The 21,338-nt window shown below is 47.2% G+C and overlaps 2 protein-coding genes across 7 annotated transcripts; one reads left to right on the top strand and one right to left on the bottom strand.

Moving 5' to 3' along the window:
* Positions 1 to 6,201: 6,201 nt before the first annotated feature.
* On the top strand, positions 6,202 to 8,550 carry LOC147987059 (cyclin-B1-1-like). The gene is made up of 6 exons (XM_087540235.1): positions 6,202 to 6,222; positions 6,758 to 6,883; positions 6,981 to 7,238; positions 7,330 to 7,503; positions 7,606 to 7,784; positions 7,870 to 8,550. Exons 1-6 carry the CDS (start codon positions 6,202 to 6,204, stop codon positions 8,003 to 8,005), a joined length of 894 nt encoding a protein of 297 aa, XP_087396361.1. The 3' UTR covers positions 8,006 to 8,550.
* A 256-nt stretch (positions 8,551 to 8,806) lies between these two features.
* Positions 8,807 to 15,592, bottom strand: LOC125525234 (disease resistance protein RPM1-like). Of its 6 annotated transcripts, none has more exons than XM_087545076.1 (6): positions 15,186 to 15,592; positions 14,762 to 14,856; positions 14,058 to 14,222; positions 13,660 to 13,944; positions 9,443 to 12,613; positions 8,807 to 9,340 (listed from the first exon to the last, which is right to left on the bottom strand). In XM_087545076.1, the coding sequence occupies exon 5, from the start codon at positions 10,776 to 10,778 to the stop codon at positions 9,486 to 9,488; it is 1,293 nt and encodes a 430-aa protein (XP_087401202.1). In that variant the 5' UTR covers positions 10,779 to 12,613; positions 13,660 to 13,944; positions 14,058 to 14,222; positions 14,762 to 14,856; positions 15,186 to 15,592; the 3' UTR covers positions 8,807 to 9,340; positions 9,443 to 9,485. The 6 variants fall into 5 exon arrangements, 5 of the variants coding, with proteins under 5 accessions (XP_087401202.1, XP_087401206.1, XP_087401205.1 ...); XM_087545080.1 differs by having other exon boundaries at positions 13,660 to 13,940; XM_087545079.1 differs by having other exon boundaries at positions 14,804 to 14,856.
* Positions 15,593 to 21,338: the final 5,746 nt, after the last annotated feature.

Raw genomic sequence — 21,338 nt, 5'->3', positions numbered from 1 at the left:
AACCGTTGACATGAAATGATACAACCTTCAATGGAAAAAGCTTCAACCGAAACGACACAAAAAACCTTGACCAAGCGCTGCTAAAAAGAAAATAGCTACAACCATTGATAGAAAAGCTTCAATTGTAGTTGGAAAAAGCTCCAACCATTGAGAGAGAAAGCTACAACTAGACACTATGTAAATCAAAAAAAGTTGCAGCCGCTAACATAAATGCTTCAACTATATGTGTGAAAAGCTTCAACCGGCGACCGACGAGGGGGAAAGCCATGAGCGGTGCCGGGTGTGGGCATGTTGGATATGCTACATTGTTTTTGTGTTGGAACCGGCATTTTCTTTTGCTACAACGGTGTGACATTTTTGCTTCAACCATGTGGATTTTTGCTACTACCGTCCATAGTTTTTGCTACATCCACTTTTTCACGACGACGAGATGCCGGTGGTGGGTTTCTGTGAATTCCGGCGGCGAGACCCAGCACGGGGGCAGGGAGCGGATGCTGCAAACCGGTCGACGGCGAGCTGCAATGGGCTCACGGCGAGCTGCAACATCGATCGGCGAGGCATGGCGGCGACCACGCGGGGGCTACAACCCAGTGCCGGATGTGCTGCAGCTGCGCCTCGTTTTTTAGCCGGAACTGACGCCCGCGCGGTGCTTTATGGCCACCACGGCGAGCAGGGATGAGGGTGCGGCGAGCGGGGATGAGGGCGCGGGCGTGCTCGCTGCGGGGGAGAGAGAGAAGTGGGGGGATTTGACCCGTGCGGGAGGAAGGAGAAGGAACGGATCTGACGGCCCACCTCGCGCAGATCGGACGGCTGCTAGCCGACCGGCCGAAAGTTTCGGCCGGTGCACCGGCGCAGAGTGCTGTCCTACACAGAATCATCACAGGACAACGCTAGGCGCCGGCCGGCTGGCCCAATTTTCGCCGGCCGCGCGCTAGCCACTCGGTTCCCCAAGACATGCATCTCTTTCATGCGAGTCCACAGAAAAAACAGAGAATAGCAGTGCCTCCTGCTCACGGGCGTCACCGCCGCCCACTCCTGCTTGAACCACCGACGGCGCCGCTCATCTCCCCCGCGCCGACGCTGCTCATCCCGCCTTGCCGTCGCTGGTTGCAGCGTGGTGCATCCTCCGGTCGTAGCACCAATCCACTCTGCCCCACCCCGCGTTGTTGCAGCTCCCATCGCTGTTTCCAACATTCTCACATCGAGGTTGAAGCATTTTGTCGCCTAGTTCCATCAAACGACAGTGGGCGCTCCAACATTTCAGCCGACTGGTTCCAGCACTGCCGCACTAGGGTTGCAGCACTCCTGTAGGCCAGTTCCAGCAAATGCTAGCCACTGTTCTAACAAATGTTGTAGTTGTTGTTCCAGCAAATGTTGTCGTTGTCATTCCAACATTGTCATCAGCAAATGTTGTTGTTGTTCACCACCGTATCCAGATCGCCGGCCACGTCGGGCCGCCGCCATCCCCCGCGCTGTCTGGGTCAGAGACGGAGCCGTCGACCGCGCACAGGGACCACCGCCGCCTGCACACGCCGGAGCGCCGCCGAGAGCCCAGCGCCCGCCACCGCTTGTCGAGGGCTGCCTCCGCGCGCCCTGAGCGGACTCCCACGCACACCAGGGGAAACCGCAAGCGTGAGCCCTGCCGTCGCCCCCAAGCCCGCACCGACGCGCCCCGCCTCCAACACGCCGCCAAAAACCGCCGTGATCCGCCCGCACCAGATCCAGTGAGTCGTGGGAGAAGAGATCCCGCCGCCGCCGACCGGGCTTTGCCCAAGGCGGCGGCGAGGAGGAGAGGTCGGGGGAGGGACGAGGACGCGGCGGCGCTAGGGTTCCCCCCGGTCACCGCGCAGGGGCGACACGGGAGGAGTCGGGGCCTTTAGGATTTCACCCCATACCCGGCAGGCGTCCTAGTTGGGACCTCAGGTCTTACATGTTTAGGTTTGGCTGCGATGTCCGTTTGGTATTAGGCCCAGACTATTTGCGCCCCTTCATCAATTGGATAGGTGTAGCGACAGTTGTTGCTTAGACCGTGGCTTTAGTCTTGCTGTTGTATGGCTTTGTAAGGTCTTGTGAGAATAATTAATAAAGTGGCTGTATGCATCGCCCAGATGTAGAGGCCGGGGGTCATCCTCCTTTTCTAAAAAAAACATCAGCAGGTCACAACAACTGCAAGCCATGGCCCCGGCATTCACCGACGCCGGCTCCAGCATGTGGTGACCACGGGAGCAACATGACGTAGAAGCCCCCTTTCCAGCATGTGCTGACCATGGTCCTAGTATTTGTTTTTTCGAATGTTGGTAGTAGTTCTACCAAATTCATTGATCAGAGGAAAGAAGTTTGATCCAGTTTATGAGGGAAACCGGACCCAAAAACCATACAAACGGTGCCTTTCAGCATACAACACACACATCTTCACGAGCTGTCTCACCTACACAGCTGCCACGGGTCCCCCTAATCAGATCCACCTCCAGGACGATGCCCCCAAGAGGGAACGCGACACCAGATAGCGCCGCCATCGTCCGATCTAAACTAGATCAAAGGTTTCCCCCGGAGCACGACAGGAAAAGCAAGGTGGGAGCAGCTACATCGATGCCTCCAACGAGAGAGCGATGCCAGAAGGCGCCGCCATCGACGACTCCGGACACAGCCGGAGTACGACTTTCGCCGGCCGTCTTACCTACACAGCTCGAGTCCAGGATCTGATCAGTCTACACATCAAACCACTACCCCTGCCTCCACGGCCAACCGCACCTCCCTAGCAAGCAAGACGTGCTTTCCACCTTGCATCCGCGTCTCCCACTGGACGGAGGATGCAACTCCCGCAGCGGCGCCATTCTTCTCCCATCGAAAGGATGCAACCAAGCAGGACGCCATTCGTCTCCTCGAGGATGCAACGTCTGCCGGCCATTCATCTCCCGACGAAGGATGCAACAACCACCACGACGCCATTCCTCTCCCTCCAGCCAACACCCATCTCGTTCTCTCACCCGCAGCAACATCAAGCTTTCCGAACCACCATCAGGAGGATGCAACACCGAGCAAGGGTGCCATTCGTCTCCCACCACTTCTCCCGCACGGTTTATGGTCAGCAGCAACGCCGACCCCGTCGCCAGCCAAGCCACCTCCTGACCCCCAGCCGCCAGATCCGACCGCGTCCAAGCCAGGGGCCGTTCTCCAGGGGGAGCCCGCGTCCTCCCGCAGCATCTCACGGCAGCGGCGCGCGCGGCCGCGCCGCCACGCTGCCACTAGCGCTCGCAAGCCGCACAGGCCGCGCTGCCCCTGCGCCCACAAGCCGCGCGAGCTATGCCCAGCAACTCCACCGCGCAGCCGCGCGCACACGAACAGCCCGATGGGCGCCCGTCCAGCCGCCTCCATCTCCCCATCGCGGATGCGCACCGACCAGATCTGGGCCGCGCAGAGCTCCCCGACACGACACGCCGCCGTCCTCCTCGTCGTGCTGCACCGGCAAGGGCTAGCGCCCCGCCGCCGCCTTCCTTGGGGCCGGCCCGGACTTTGCCGGTGGGCGCCCTCTGGCGGCGGCGCGGCTGGAGGGAGGAAGGGGGGAGAAGGTGGCGGCGCTAGGTTTTCTCCCCCCGTGTCGCCAGAGCGAAGCGACGCGGGGGTTTCAGTGTGCTGTTGTTTTTTTGGAACCTGCCTGCTGGGGTCCTAGTATTTGTTGATGCCGGTTCCAGCACGTGGTGACCATAGTCCTAGCATTTGCCAATGTCAGTTCCAGCACATGGTAAGCATGGTCCCGGCATTTGCCAATGCTAGTTCCAGCACATGGTAAGCATGGTCCCATCATTTGCCAATGTTGGTTCCAACACAAGCTGGTTGCGGTTGCAACACCTGTCGATGTTGGTCCTAGCAGGTCGCCGGTGATTCGTAGTAGCACCGAGCTTCATTTGCGTCTTTGGGGTTGCTATGGTCGTTAACGATGGAGTCAGAGTCGCTTGCTCGGAAAGAAGTGATGATAATGACGACTTGCAGGCAACCTCGATGGATCCTTTTCAGCATTGTATATGCATGGGTCCTATGAGGTACACAGAAGCTCCTGGGTGCTCCACCTCCTATAAGAATATTACATTAAAAATATCAGAAATTTACAAAAAAAACTAGATTTTTTGGATATCAACCCTAGGTGCCCATTTTACTCCCGTGTTTAGTTTCTTAAGAAATGGCATACGTGATATCTCTGGCAAAGAAAATGCAATCCGACGTACGATCCATCCAGATAGTTTTTTCTATACAAAGATTTTTTTTTAACCTTTTTACTGGGAATACGCGGGCGTCATTTTTCACGAAACTTCACATGGGAGTGGATTGGGCACCCAAGATTGATATCCCAAAATTTCTGGCATTTTTTTAATTTCCTTGGGGTTTTTTATTTATAATATTCATATAGGGGGTGGAGCACCCGAGAGCTCTAAATCCTCACCTCTCTTATGTGTTGCTAGTTCGGCCAGGATGCCTTTTCTTACGGGAGCGTTATAACGGTTTTTAATATCACCCACAAAAACGAACCAACCTGTGGTTGGATGGTTATAGGTGGACAGCGGTATCCTAGTTCATTAGGGTTCAAATCTTGAAGATCACATTTATATTGAATTTATTTCAGGATTTTCGGCGATCAAGCTCAGTGGGAGGAGACGTTCCCCTCGATTACGAAGCGCGCCTATGGTGACTCCGTAAAATCATAAGATGACTCATAGGGATTGGATGTGCGTGTGTGCGTTTAGACTAGCCACAGTGGGAGTAATTTCAGCAGTAACATCGAGTCCAACTCAGCAAATTTGCTTATGTGACAATGAGTTAATGAGGAGAGAGGTAGTTGTAGTAACTTAGCTAGTTACTGTAATATCACATATCCCAATGCAATATGAGTCTATAACCTCATAAATGAATCTTTGCATGTTACCACACTTAAGTTACTACCCACTATGAAGGTAGTAACATAGCCTAGGGATATGTGTATGTTACTACTGTATGTTACTCTCTATTGTGGCTAGTCTTATATGGGTGAGTATATGCACGTATATATAAGCGATTGCATCTGTAGTGTGTTCAAAAAAATATCACCCGCAAAAAACATATACTAACAATTTTTAATGAATGAATCGTACCTTGAGTTTCCCGACTTGTGGAAGAAATAATGGAAGTCAATCGTGCAACTATATATCTTGATCTTGATATACTCCCTTCATTTTTATGAAACCCATCTAAAAAAGATTACAGGTACAAAGATAAAAATTAATGTATGCTTTAGAAGCCAATTTGTTTTCTCATTTATCGGGTTAATTAATAGGATACATGCACATTAGAGAAAACTGAGTGGCCGTGAGAGAGGAAGTAGGTGAGTGTGTTATTATCATCCACTACATGCATGCTAGTAATTAAGTCGTGAGTTACTAGTACAAGAAAATATTATTAATATTTGTCACGATTATTGTTGATGGCCTTGTATAGATGCAAAATGTGTTTTTTCATAATGGCCATATGAAATCCATCTAAAAAATATGAAATCCATCTAAAAAAAGAATATGAAATCAAATTCATTGGGAAAAAAATTTCTTTTCCACGGCAAAGCCGGTAAAAATTGCTACATGTGGAATATTCATACGACGAATTTACCCTTTATCAACTGACGGTAAAAGTTGGAGCGTTAAGACGGCCGCGTGCTAATCGGAACGTCGCTTTCCTGCGGAATCCGGCTCCGACAGACCTACGGCGAGGAGAGCTCATGTAAGACTCCGTCATCGAGACCAGCCATCAGCCCCGCCTCCTACGTGAGCGCGAGCCAGGACTCGGAGGAAGTTGAAGCATTAACCTGGCTTCGTGCTAATCGGAGGAGGGCGTCGCTTTGCTGCGGAATCCCGCCGCAAGAGACCTGCGTGGCTGCGTCAGCTCCGGCGCTAGCGGGAAGCAGCAGTCGGAGGGCCGCGTCAGCTCCGGCGCTAGCGGGAAGCAGCAGTCGGAGGGCCGCGTCAGCTCCGGCGCTAGCGGGAAGCAGCAGTCGGAGGGCCGCGTCAGCTCCGGCGTCCGGAAGTGTACACGAGGTCGCCTTGCTGCGGAATCCCGCCGCAAGAGACCTGCGTCAGCTCCGGCGCTAGCGGGAGGCAGCAGTCGGAGGGCCGCGTCAGCTCCGGCGTCCGGAAGTGTACGCGAGGAAAAAGAGGGCGATCAACACCCTCGCTCGCCTCTATGCCCTCACCACGCCCTAAGGTTCGTCATCTGTCACAAAACACTTCGTTGCGACGGCTTCTTACATCCTAGTAGTACCATAAACCTCCATCTGATGCTGCTTCTCGTGGGCAGAAATTAAGCTTTGCTTCGGATGCTTTGAACTGTTGTTTCTGATAGTCGTGTCTCCTCTCTTTCTGGGTTTGTATAGGAACCACGGGTGGTTTGACCCAGTGGCGGAGCTTGAGCATAATCCAAAAGGGGGCCATTAGCTGAAGAGAGGCAAATTAATAAGGATGGAGGGGCTAATCTCTAGTTTAAACACCGGTTAGGCCTAAAATAGAACATATTCTTCAGTGGTTGTAAAAGTTAAGGGGGGTCTACATGAAGCTCTGCCACTGGTTTGACCCAAACAGCTCTAGGAGAGAGTTTTCCCTTATATATTTAAATTCCTCTAGTAATTATTTCCTGTAAGCTTTTTTTATAAACAAGTCATTATATGTTTCATTAATCTCCTTTTCAAAAACAATGTATCATAAATCTGTGCAATGAGTCTGATCCACCGTTGCGTTGCCAGTTCGCAGCTGGAACAACCAACGAGCATCTACAAGTGATTCAAGACATCGATGAGCTTGACCTCGACGATCAGCTAGGCGTCGCGGATTACATTGAGGATATCTACAACTTCTACAAAGTTGCCGAGGTAACCGCATAACTAACTCTTACGTAGCGTGTGCGAAAACCTTGTGATCTGTTGCTTGTCTCGGAATCCGGAGTCGATCTTTCATCTCCTGTTGCAGAATGAGTGCCGGCCCTGCGACTACATGGACTCCCAGGTGGACATCGACTCGAGGAAGCGGGGCGCCCTCGTCGACTGGATAATAAGAGTGCATGAAAAGCTCGAGCTCATGTCGGAGACCCTCTACCTCGCGGTGTACATCATCGACCGGTACCTCTCGATGCAGCGGCCCGTGCTTCGAAGCGAGCTGCAGATGGTATGCGCCTCGGCCCTGCTGATCGCCTGCAAGTACGAGGAGGAGGACGCCTGGGATCCAGAGGTAGTAGACTGAATGAAAACTTCTCCCCTTTATTCCCTTTGCGGCGTACGAGTCCGCGTTCTCATTGTTGTTTAATTGTACACTTGCACAGGTGGAGGTTTTCGTCTACATATTAAACGACGTCTACACCAGGGAGCAGATACTGGGGACGGAGATGGCCATTCTGAACACGCTTGAATGGAACCTGTCAGTCCCTACACATTACGTGTTCCTCTCGCGCTTTGCCAGGGCCGCGTCCTCCTCGCATCCGAAGAACGATGAGGAGGTAAGGAATACATACACACCATATGTACATTCAGATGTAATTTGCGCCGTAAAGCGGCGAGTTTGTGTGCTGAAGTTTCTCTCTATGTATGAATGCATGCAGATGGAGAACATGGTGTTCTTTTTTGCTGAACTGGCGCTGCTGCAATATGCGCTGGTGCCGTTGAAGCCCTCCATGGTTGCTGCCGCTGCTGTCTATGCAGCCAGGCTCACACTCAAGAAGACGCCTCTGTGGACTGAGACTCTTAAGCACCATACTGGCTATACTGAATCCCAGCTAAGGTAAGCATGCACCTGTAGCTTGAATAATCCTCGTGGGTTTCTGACATGATTTCAGAGGTATTCACATTTCTTTTGACGGTTTCAGGGATAGTGTAAAGATCCTGGTGACCGCACACTCGGCTGCCCCTGAGAGCAAGTTGAAGGTGGTGTACGAGAAGTATTCCAGCGAAAAGTTGGGAGGAGTGGCCCTGCGCCCACCTGCAATCGACTTCTGCAAATAAATGGCGATTTTGTTGACAGTCCTTGCTTGCCATTTGTGTGATAAAATGCACCTTCATAGGCCGCTGGAAATTCAAGGAGGAAGCGATGAGCCGAATGACGGACTTCGTCACCAAGGATGAAGCAGCTGCTGGAGGAGGCTACCTAGGCTAGACAACCACAATGTATAATACCCATGGTGGTGCAAGAGCAAATTATGTGCCAGTAAACACAGTTAAATGCCAAGCATGTGCTGCTCTAGTTGTCAAAGCTTACCGTCCTGAGTAAATAGTAATTATGTTTCAAGGTTAACTCAGCTTTGTGATACACATGCCTGGACATGCACCTTCAGCTTAAACCTAATATATCTCATGTCGGAAGTCTGCATATTTCCTTTGGGGAAGGGTTTGCGAGTTTTCTGAATTAATTCCCTGGCAAGTTATCTAGGAAGTATTTTGGTTCTGCTTCCACTGCGACTCTCCATATCATCTACTCCTAGAAAGTATTTTCGTCACAGATTGCTACTTGAGCTCGTCGATCCCTGGAAACTGCTTGCTACATGACCTCATCGATTGCCTCCCCCGTGTGTTAATGATTTTTTTTTAAACTTAAGGACATACATGAACATGCTGCAGCAGCCTTTCAAAACATTGTATGATCGTCCATAAGTGGATCTCATCATTGCATCAGTGTACCGCTGAAGAAAATAAGGACCGTAAGCCAGGAAATAAACAGCACTCACAGATGTCCAAAATAGATACATGACGGAACAGAGCAAGCCTAGCAATAAAAGAGACGTGCAGATAAAAATGAATACCTGACCATTGACTATGAATCACACATCAAATCTTTTATTTCAAATAACAGCCACAGCTGAAATAGGTTCACAACAAACGCACATGATATTAGCAGTACACGGTTCAAAGAAGTAACGCGAAAAAGTAGTCTGAATACGAAAACACACTCACTTTTAGTCTTATAAAAACCACAAATCGTAGGAAATATTATCACACTTGACAAGCAAATGCACACAATGACAGGAACAGTAGGAGAGTAGCAAACACAGGCAGTAACAACACCCTACTGGAGGTGGCACAAACAGAAAATGGTGCGCAGTATATATAGTGCGTCTTGAAAAAGCAGAGGAAACCCAGACAGTATGCATGTTCAGCAAGCAGAGGAAACCCGGACAGTATGCATGTTCAGCAAGCAGAAGAAACCCGGACAGTACGCATATTCAGCAAGCAAGGAAACCCGGACGGTATGAATATTCAGCAGCGGCACGAACATATACTAACACTGGAATCAGATCGTCCCTTTTCCTTGATCTGCAAAGCATCTTTCTTCCAGCCGGTGACCTGCATAACCAACATCTTATCACATCAACATGTCAAAGTATTATGAATTGAGACGAGAAAGGAAGCAAGTAGTGGTACTCATTAGCAGGTGAGTGGCCATACCTCTGCGTGCGTAAACATTTCCCAACCAGTACAGTATGGCAGGTCAATCTCGGAGAGTATACCGCCACTGTGTCCCTCCAACTACAGAACATTGATCCAGTAACCAAGAGAAGTCACTGGTGATTTCAAAGAAGCCTAGAAACTGGAGGGGCATGAGGAACTCAATGCCAGGTGGGACCTCCATCATGCTGCTGAGGTTGACAAGGTATAATCTTTCCAGGCTCGCCATGGCGCCTTGCTGTATCTCTAGCCAATTCAGATTAGGCAGGTCTATCAGATAGAGAATCTTTAGCTTGGGAAACCACCCCGTGAGAAATGCTAGCTGCTCTCCGTTGTATGCTCTGGTGAATTCTAGATGCATCAAATTTGACAGCCGTGAAAGGGATGGCAGGGGGTCTTCTCTCAGTTGTGACCAATATAGATTCAAAACATGCAAGTTGTGCCCCCCAGCAGCTTGGAAGAGAGGAGACTCATCCAACGCCCCTTCCGCCAGTTGTCCACCCAAACGTAGCCTTTGCAGGTTTGGCAGGGGGACATTCAACGAGAGAACCTCATTCTCATCACTTGCATTTACATCAAGATGGGACAAACACTGCATCTGAACTAGAGACTCGCTGATACGTCCACAATAGCTTCCCTTCACATCCAATAACCTCAAGCTTCTCAGTTGCCTCAGCTGCCGTAAATGTCTAATAGACTCATCATGTGCTACCAATGCTTGTAACGTTTGCAGGTTTGTTAGATTTCCAAGACCATTGGGGACATGCACACCACTGAAACATTTAATCCCTCTCAAATCTGTATTAATTCTTTTCTCAACAAATAAGTGCCTAAGCTTCTTCAGTTTCACAATCCCACTAGGCAGCTCATGTACGTCAGATCTAAGAAGGTCCAGTGTCAACAAATTTGAAAGCTTCTCAACAGAACTCGGGAGCATCTTCACTTTTGAATCGCGCAAACCCAAATGGTGGAGATTAAAAAGATCTCCAATAGCATCTGGAATATTATCAATGGGTAGACCACTTAATTCTAGCACTGTCATATATCTTGACTCCTTACATAGCATAGGTAGTAGAGTAAATGTTACCATACTATCTTCCAGCATAACGAATGTTCGAAGTCGGCGTACACTAGAAAATGACTGCTGAATATCCTTCTTCTGTTTGTGCAATACCAATCGACGTCCATTTCTCTCAAAAGACCCCCCACGCTTATCCTCATATGTAACACCAAAACAGTTCTTCTGGCACAAGTCAAGTGCCAATTCACGTAAGATATCGTGCATTTTGAATTCTTTCATCCTACCAAATGAGTTTCTCTTGACAAGTTCTAGCATGTTTCTGTCAATTAACTCCTTCAGATAGCCTTCTGCCACTTCTTCTAATGTGCTTTCACCCCTCTCTTCAATGAACCCCTCTGCTGTCCATAACCGTATAAGTTGTTTCCTTTTGAAACAATAGTCTTCTGAAAATAAGCTGCAATGCAAGAAACAGCATTTTAAGTGTGTTGGAAGGTAGATGAAGCTCAGATGCAAAACATTCCTTATGTGATCGAGTCTTCAATTGTTGATTAGCTCCCAACTTAATTGGGCATGTATTCTTCTCCATTCTTCCACAGTTTTCTCACGCACACGCAAGAGGCTACCAACTAACACAATAACAAGAGGCAAGCCTTTGCACTTGCTAACTATTTGCTCAGACAAAGGATTCAACTCCGCAGGACATTCATGATTTGTATCTCTTGGAAAGGCTTTTCTACAAAAGAGATCCCATGCCTTATCTTCTGGTAAAGGTTTCAGTGTTAAAGTATGTCCTTGAGAGGCAAGTGCAGCAACATCGCCTTCCCTTGTTGTGATCATCAGTCTGCTGCCCTTTCTATTATTAATAAGCACCCTAGACAAGTCATCAAATGCTTCTGGAGTCCAAACATCGTCCAATATGATCAAATACTTCTGTTGCTCTAGAAATTTCCTCAGTGTCTCTTCAAGGCATGTGATGTCCATGGCCACAGTGTTAGATAGCACACTGACTTTATCTCGGGAAATTTCCTTGATTATATTCCTCAAGACATGTTCTGTAGAATAAGTTTGAGAGATGGAGACCCAAGCATGGCATTGGAATTTCTCTCTATGCTTCCTGTAGACATTTGCAGCTAAAGATGTTTTACCAAGCCCTCCCATTCCAAGCAGTGCTATCACAGAGTGTTCCAAATCGTCACTTAACAACCACTGCTCAAGTTTATCTCTGTTTTTATCCACACCGACTAGATCTTCTTCATCAAGGGAGCGTGAAATGTTTGCTAGATCTTTGGACCTCTTGACAATGTAACTTGAGCTGCTAGCATCCCCATTGTTTATCATGTGAACCCAACGGTTTTTTGTCTCTGACAAGTGTGCTAGGTCTTTCTCTATTTCCTTCACCTTGAAAGCAATCCGGTTCAAAGAAACCAGATATCTTGGTTTTGTAAACCCTTTCTTCAGGTAAAAGCAACACCCCGTATCATGTTCGTGACCAACAAGATACAAGTACTCATCCACCATGTCCTCCATCACATGTGCTACTTTCCGTACCTCCTCCAACCAGCCCTCGTATACTTGATTGTTGCGGTTTCGGATGTCCATTAGAAAAAGAACATCATGCATTACTCGAAGCTCCCTCACAACACGACCCATGCTGCCCTGTAGCTCTAGTATTTGCTTCCTGTACTTTGCAAACAACGTGCTGGCCTGGTCTGCCGCTCCATTTGCCAAGGCGGTTCCAATCTTTTCGAGTGAAGTGCACCATAGGTCCTCGAACCATTTCAGCAGTATCACGTAGGTCCTCGAACTATGAAAATCATCATCCGGGTCCTCAAAGTGCAATAGGTGTGCTATCATGGTCCTCAAACTATTTCAAAGGTGTTAAGTAGGTCCTTGAACTATTTCAGAGCTGTCACATATACACACACTTATTACACTTCAAGGAATTTTTAGGACCTAGATGACACTTTTCATAGTTTGAGGACCTACGTGACACCATCGAAGTAGTTCGAGGACCTAAGATGCACTTCACTCAATCTTTTTAATGGCTAGAAGAATCACAATCTCCGCCATTACTTTCTGAGAATTCTTAATGTCTCACTGTTGGGTGGGGGCCTAGTTGTATATTTGCCTCAGTGTTATTAGAATGACCACTGCAAAATGAAGTAAGTGATGCATTAATTAGTAGCACGCACTTGCTGAAACACTTCAAAACTCTCCAACCACAATGGACAAGTGAAATAAGCACAGCCTTTCAAAGTATAATCCTCCTAAACTCTTATTTCATACAGTTAACCTATCTAACACTAACCCACATAATCAATCAAAAAACATAACTGACAACAGGCAGGTCCGTGGGAATTTCAAAACACTTAAGACTGTGCTATCGTCAATGGCAAACTAGATGTTATTAATTAACAAGAGTAAGTGACACTCAACCAACTAAGTGACCATGTATGCTCTGCTTCCGTGTAGGGGACATCTCAGGTTAAAATGCCCCAAACATTAAAGATTTAAACAAGTGAGACGAAAAGGGAGCCTATCTGACATAGCAGACAGCTCCGAGTAACTTAGTTCCATATTTTTCTCAACATATATCTTATAGTATCTCCAGATGTATGGAGAAACAAATAGCTAGAGTTGTTGAATAAGCCACAAGAAAATGTATCACAGTCAAGAAATAAATCAGGAAGCAAAGAGGACTAGAGGAGTAATTACTCATTAGGAGAAATCACTATAATATTACTGAACTAAAACGACTTCAATTAAAAGGAGCTGTCATGTGCACTGTATCTAGAATTCAAGAGCATATGCTCATCGTGTGCTAGGTATATCACCAGTACAAAGCATTATCAACAACTGCACTGCAGATCGATTCAAGACATTTTGTTAATCCAAGGGAAACAATCAGGGATGGAGCAGCTCACGGGGACCCCAGGCAGCTGCCTGGGCTCTACCGGAGAGTCCGTTAAGCATTAGCATCAATATATGGGTTAGCAATGATGTTTTGCTGGGCAAACACCGGCCAGCGGTGACCCTGCCCATGCTCGGTCAGTGAGCTGGCTCCACCACTGGAAACAATGAATAGCAGCTAAAACCTGAACACTGCCAGCTCACCAGACCTTGAAGCCGTACAAATTAAGAAGCTCGACCTGAGTACAACCTAAGATAGCCAGAGAACTATGGAAGGGCGACACACCTGCCTGATGGCATAGATCCGATCGAGCTTGGTGACCTCCTTGTGCATTTATGAATCAGAAACAATCAGAATAGTCTCATGGATTTCGGAGGTAAAAGAGACCTCATGGCTTGGGTGGTCTTGTTGTCACTGAAGCTTAATTGTGCAGATCGTGAACTCTCATGGAGTCATGTGTATGACTGAGAGTATGCTAGCTTGCTGTTGGTGACAAGTAGTTGGATGTGATTTCAACTTCAGGTGTTCCCTTGTTATCTTTACCCACTAAACCAGGGAACAACCGCCTACCTAGCATTTAATGGCAAGGAAAACGGGTTAATACTTCCTCGACCTAGCTTAGGATATACAGGAGTAATAGGAACAGAACCAAATTGAAGGAGATAATATCATCAGAATTGCACCTGGTTTGTAATAACTGTAGATCTGACCAGATTTGGACCCGTGGTGGCCTCCTTGCGCGCTTCAGAATCTGAAATCATCAAAATAGTGCCATGGGTTGGTGAGAATGGGGCATCATGCTAGTCTTATTGTTGAAGCCATGAGCCATCAAGAAGCACCCAGAGAACCTGTAAGTCAAGTCAATGTTAGTTTTCTTGCGGTGGTTGTTGAAGCTCAATTATTTTACAACATGATGCATTATCTGAAAGCAATGTGCCCGAGTGAATATTCAATCAGTTCAATGTTCATGGAATGCACATCTGATCACTTCAATAATCTTGACTGGCCCACTGCAACCAAGAACTCCAGCTACAATATTCTGCTTGGAGCATAGCCACATGCTTTCCGAGGTTCCCTACGGCTTTGGGGCTTTGTCTTCATGATTATGTGCCTCTCCTCTTGTTTTTGACAAGGGAGAAGAATTAGGATTTCTGAAACTATCCAAATGGTATGGATGGCCATTTTTAGAATTAGGCATTTGCCCATACAGACCATGTAGTGTTGTATCTGATCATGAGGGTCAGTCACCGAAGCTTACAAAGGTTTTTGAGACGCCCCCTAGTAAGTAATAGGGCTATATATTCAGATAAGCCCGAGCAGTACAGTACCTAATCACTAGCAGCAAGCTGAGCTATATACATACAGAGAGCTAAGAGTAATTGCTTACAGTTACAGAACATCCATCAATCCAATGGAACAGCTATATTACCAGCATATATTCTTCTCCATGTCTTCTCATTCCAGCACCAAGAACCTGCCACACTTGACAAGAAATATGAGTTTATTAGTACTACACTTTTTCTGAAATATACTATGGGCCATTGAGCCCACACCTGACGGAAAATGGCGAACACTCTCAGGCTGATCAAAGAAAGGACCGTAAATCACTAAATCAGTCAAAGCCAACAGATCGAGATGGCAACGGTTTGGTGGACGCTTGATTAAGGTCGAGCTCGCGGATACATTACGGAGAACGAATCAAGCTCCTAATGTGGTTCAGATTCAGCAAGTTCATATTGTCACCCGCGTCCTACGGACAACACAAAAGGGGCATGGATACATGTAATGTAAGGGAGGTTGGCTGCCTTTACCTCGTCGTCGCTGCCGGCAGGGAGTCTACTTCGCGGCGGCCACGTGGGCACAGGGGTGATTTGGCCGGGCAGAGAGGCCCTGCCGCCGGTCGCCGCACCGGGGCGAGAGGGCTGGGGCGGGGTGGAGCGGGGGCGGGCTTGGCCGGAGACGAGACGAGGCAATCTCCCTGCTATCCTAACGCTCGCCGGCGGTGGAGTCGTCTGGCTGCCGGGGGCCTTGCCTCCGGCTCCGTCTCCGCGAGTCTCCAGTCCAGTCAGTGCCGGAAGGGTTAGATCGTTGACCGGGGTGTCCTGCTTGAAAAATAGCGTTGACCGGGGCTCATCAGGTGTCTGGTTTTCTCCTATAGAAAAAACCTGAAATCTAAAAAGCGGCCGGCCACTAAATAGACAGAACGAGCGGCCGAACGAGAGCCGCTCGATCTCGTCCCGATCGACGCCGCACGGTGTCCAAGTGTCCCCTGGTCGGGAGGTGGGGCCGCGCCGCTCAGACCCGCGTGTGGACCAGTCGCCTGGTCCGATTGCGCCGTGCCCGCGAGATAAATCGTCCGTGGGACCCACATGTCATCGAGGATTAGGCAGTTCTCCAGCGTTTTAGCCGTCGTGCGTAGTGGGCGGCGGTTTCGAATTTCGTGCCATTACCCCGTCCACCCGCACCTCTCGCCGCCCATTCCTCCACTTTCCCCCTTTGCTTTCGCCGTTGGTTGGTGCTCGGAGGCGGTTCCAAATCCGCCGGGTTGTGGTCGACGGCGGGGCGCGCCGCGAGGGTCGTCGTCCGCGGCGGCTCTGGTACTGCTCCTACGCGCGCTCCTAGTCTTCGTCCCTGCTTGTTTCTCCACTCGCCCGTCCTCCTTTTTCTGATGAGGTCGCTTGTTTTCCGGTGAGGTCTCGGTCGTTGTCAGGGAGGTCGAGGTAGAGGTCGAGGTCACGGTCGGGGTTAGGGAGGTCGAACTCATTTTCCGGCGAGGTTGAGGTCACCCCAGCGGATTACTTCGTTTGGGAAACCGCCGGATTGGCAGGGGTGGGTTAGGGTTGTGCTCATCCCGTCGTTTTTGCGTTGCAGTAGGGTGTGAGCTCATGCATATGGTTCAGGGAGGATGAGTGGTTCGCGGCGATAGAGCCTCTTCTGTGGATTGAAGCCTCGCGGTGGATCTGGTGTTTTTGATGAGTGTTTTTCCCCGCGGTGTGCAACTCTGTCGCCCCTTGCGTGCAAATTAGGAGCAGTAGTAGACAATTTTTGAGATAATATAGCCAATCTGCCAGCCTTATGGTGGTTCTCGTGGGTCATGTGTTTTTCTCCTTTTGTTTGTAATTAGGGACCATTACATGTGCAAATTAGTACCTGTGCAAATTAGGGACCATTACCTGTGCAAACCAACTAAGAGGGTGAAACTTGTATCATGGCCACTTTTTAGTTGGTAGACACTTGTGTTCCAGTTGCACAAAATTCTATCCAGTTGGCTTCATTCATATAGTAGTTAGCTGTCCCTATGTTTTGCAGTTGCACCAATTTTTTGCTAGTTGGGTGTCTACATACTGTTCAGTTGCACAAGTTGCCTGCTCAGTTGGCTACATCACTTTTACTAGTTGGCTGTCCATATGTTCTACACCTGCACTAGTTTGTCCCGCTTAGTTGGTTTGCTATTTTGCACTAGGTCGACCGTCTATATGTTGTTCATTTGCACAATTAGATGGATGCATCCATATACTAATTGGCTGTATATATACTGTTTTTGTGTTGCACAAGTTGCTCTGCTTTCGTGGTCAAGTTGGTTGTCCATGTGTTTTACAATGGACACTAGTTGCCCTGCTTAGTTTGCTTGCTATTTTGTGCTAGGTTGTCTGTCTACGCGTTGTTCAGTTGCACAAGTTGCCCGATTAGTTGGCTGCATCCATGTACTAGTTGGTTCTGTACTTCATTTTGCGCATCTTCTAACTCATTTTGCGCATGAGTTGGTTGTTTTCCCCTCTGCTGTGTGCAACTAGGGACTCTTGTTTGTGCAATTTTAGCACCAATGCTTGCCAGTTTTCCAATATAATCTACCCAATCCATCAGCGTTGTGGTGGTTTATGTGTTATTCTCGTGCTTTTGTGCAACTAGGACCCCTTGATTTGTGCAAATTAGTACCAATGCTTGCCAATTTTCCATTTTTAATTTTTCTCAATGTGCAAGTCTTTTTGTTGTGGATATGGTTGTTTTCATGTGTCTCCCCTCATGTTCAACTAGGGACGTTTTTTTCAGAATAAGTTATCTCACTGAGCTTGTTGCCTTTACTTAACTTTTTTCTGCCTAGGTATTACTTGTCACAGTTGGCAAGTAATAATTAGGCAGAAAAAAGTTAGTTGGCTTATTTGATGTCCAATTTGCACAAGGTTTACTGCCCAGTTGGCTGCATCATTGCAGTAGTTGGTTATCCACATCTTCTAACTATGTTTTTTTGTTGTATTTCCTGCTGCAGGGCAAAAATGGTTATAATAGGAGGAGATGCGGATGGCAATGAAGGAGATGTATTTTTATTCACTTTTTTCCTTTTGTTTTTGAGTTGTTTTCAACTTATGCATGTATGCTAGTGTCTTTTTTTCATGTTTTCTTTTGGTTGCTTAATCAGCGTTTTGGAAGTCAGCCGCTTCGCCGGAACTCGAAGCATCCTGCTAATCGCCAGCCACGACCTACGCAGAGTGTTGAGCAGGGAGAGGATGTTGAGGTAAGTGGCATGCTGATGACACAAGTCCATTTTTTTGGTTTTGTTTGGGTCATATAACATTTTTTTTTGTTTTTCCCATGCTCATGTTTTTTATTTTTTTTCTTAGGATGCTGATTAGTTTCGTGTTATAAAGCGGACTAGACGTGCAGCACTTGGCAAGGGAGCTGAGTCATCTTCTAGGGTAAGTAAAATCTCAAATATAAGTGATTTTCTTGCCTTTTTTAGATAGTGATGAAATTATGCAGCAGTTCGGACCACTATTTTTGTTTTTAGTCTGTTAATAACAACCTTTTGTAGTTGACATCTCTAGTCATATTGATTTAAATACAGTTGGCATTAGTTGGCATCTTGTAGTTCACTAGTTAGCATCTTTTCATAGTTGACATCAGTGGTCATTTTTTGTGCAGGCAGCAGTTGCTGGAGAAGCTGTCGCATCTTCCGCAGCAGATGCTGAGGTATGTGGGTTTTTTGTGTGTGTTTGTGAGCTATTTGAATAGTTCTTTGCAAACCTTTTTTTAGTTACTATTTTTCTTGTGTTGCAGTATCATTTCTTATTGTTGCACATCCACTAGAACTTTTTGTAGCTGCCAGGTCTCGTTCTTTTTTTATTTACTGTTTTATTGTTGCACATTCAGTTGCACACTGGCAGTCTTGCAGTTGTCCTCATGAGCTTTATTAGTTGCACAAATACATCATATTAGTTGGCATGATCCATTTTATGAATATATAGCTCATTCTAATACTGATCCAAATGATGATTGCTAGTTTTTTTTCATTCTTTTTTTTCTCTTGTGTTTAATGTTTGTGTAATGCTTTCATTTTCAACGCCTCTCTAACCCCACAAGCAGGCAGGATAAGGGCATCACCAGCGCGCTTTGCAAATTTCAACGCCTCTCTAACCCCACTACAGAAATCAGAGCTAGTTTCGAGGTCGGTCAGGGGGCTATTGAACTTATCAGACACACTTCCAGTGGACCTCACTAAGTTCCTGGTGCAGTCCTACCAGCCACAGACCTCTGAAATGGTTTTCCCAGGAAGGGGAAGGATCCGTGTCGATGCTGACAGTGTTCAGAGGGTATTTGATCTCCCAAACAAGGGTCTAAAAGTCAGATATTTAGTTGACAAGGATGTCACTAAGAGATTCAGACGGGCTTTCAACATAACTGGAAATTCTCATCCCCAGATCACTACATGGCTCAAGATGATTCAGGATATGGCTGGAAGAACGGATGACACATTCTTTATGGCCTGGCTTGCTGTTGCCTTCAGCACTTTTCTAGCACCAACCACGGCCTTGAAGCTCAGCCCAAAGTGTCATGGACTTGTGCTAGATCATCAAATGCTAAAGAATACAAACATCTGCCTCTTTGTAGCAGAACACATTAACGAAGCTTTCCGGAACATGGACCAGGAGAAGCAAACTGTCTGCTGCTGCTTGTATCACTTGATGGTTAGTGAAAACGACCACTTTTTTCCATCTGTTCCTGTTCTTTCTATGCAGTTATAGTTTGCTGAAATTCTGATAACAATAACTGAACTTGGCCTTTTCTTTTGTTTGGGTCTGGTGCAGATACTATACCTTGATGCGCTCGTACATGACATCCCAGTAAGCAACTGCGCGATACGATCGAATGCATGGGATAGTACTCTAATTGCCAAGGTGATCAAGAAGGATACTATCTCTCCTGGTGTGTTCGGCAAATTACAAGTGAGTTCTTTTTTGTTTTTTCCAACAGTGTCTTCCTTCTATGTTCTTTTGATGTCTGGTCACTCTTTTTGGAAATTGCACAGAAAACTGTCATCAGCTGGCACAACAATGCATGTAGTTGCACAGATTGTAGCTTTCAGTTTGGCAATCTGCACACATGTTCATTTTAAATTGGCACACCATCTTTTTTAAGTTGCACAGTTTTACTAATCTTGTTGCACAGATGTGTTGCATCAGTTGGTAGAAACTTTTTTTAGGTGCCATGTGTGTTGCACAGTTTTGTGTCTTTGTTCAGTTGCATATATGTATAGTTGAATTTGTCTACCCCAGTATCTTGTTGTAGTTGCACAGGTTGTAATGTGTGGTTTCATTCAACACACAAATCTATTTTGATAACCTTGTTATTTTCTGTTTCTCTTTTTTTCACATCAGCTTAAAGAGGAGTATAGAGGCACGGAGCAGACACCACTGTTTGGTGGAATTTTGCAAGATGAAGCATTCATGGCATCCAAGTTACCAATAACATACAATCCGCAGGTTAGTGTTTTGCATACAGAAACTTGTATCACTTACCAATATTTTTCTATTGGCTGGGATGCATGTTCAGATGGACATGTATAACTTTTATAGTTGCGAGAATACATAATTTAGTTGGCTGTGATGTATGTTCAGTTGCACATATAAGCTTTTGTAGTTGCACATGTTCTTTTGGACAGTCAAAGTGTTCATTTACAACCATTGTCATCAACTTTTGGCAGAATGCATGTTTTTTAGTTTGTGCCACAGTGCATGTGTAGTTGGCTAGAATCATGTTTTTAGTTGGCCAGAAAGTGTGTATTAGTCGTTTTTGCTTATCACATCATGGTCAGTTACAGACATTTTTACTTTTTATTATTTTTTCTAACTGAATCAGTACTGAATTTTTTTTTGTGTTGATGCAGAAAAAGGCAAAGATTGCGAAAGTGGTCAATGAGCTGTGCAAGGCTGTAACTGAACAGGTTGGCACCTTCATTGAAGCAGTTGCCAAGATTAATGACGAGGAACCAGATATTGATCCTTACGTACAGCAGCCATCAATGCAAACTGGGGCGTCACGCCGTGCTCCAAAAAGAAAGAGACGACGGTCAACTATACAAGAAGAAGAAGAGTTTGTTGAGGATGAGTCAGAAGAAGATGAGGAAATGGAAGCAGCAATAGGTGCCGACGACGATGAGGACACAGATGCGGATGAATCAGAGGAGGAGGAGGACAAGGATGAGGATGACAATGAAGAAGATGCAGAGGAGGAGGAGGATGAGGAGGAAGAGGAGGAGGAGGAGGAGGAGGAGGAGGACAAACAAGAAGAGGACAAAGGAGAGGAGGAGGACAAGGAAGAAGATAGTGATGCAGAGGAGGAGGAAGAAGAAGGTGAGGCCAAAGAGGGGGACGGGGACAAAGGGGCAGCAGTTGATGGCAGTGAGAGGGGAGAAGACAAAGGCGCAACAGCTGATGGCAGTGAGAGGAAGAAGACGATGATGAAGAAGACGAGGATGATTATGGTGATGATAAAGGGGGATCCAATGGAGGCAGCGACAGCAGCGATGACGATGATGATGACAACGCCCCTGGTTCTGGTGGTACAGGTGGCAACACATCCAGGAGGACTAGCACTCATGCCACCCCTGCGAGCAGCAGCAATTCATTGAGTAGCAGGAGCACACTACAGATGTTGATTGACAAAACTTGCTGGAAAGATAAGGATTT

The sequence above is a fragment of the Triticum urartu genome, chromosome 2A, assembly GCF_056163025.1.
Source record: "Triticum urartu cultivar PI428250 chromosome 2A, HENAU_Tu73, whole genome shotgun sequence".
In the NCBI taxonomy this organism is placed as follows: domain Eukaryota; kingdom Viridiplantae; phylum Streptophyta; class Magnoliopsida; order Poales; family Poaceae; genus Triticum; species Triticum urartu.
This window is presented reverse-complemented; position numbering and strand designations above follow the sequence as displayed.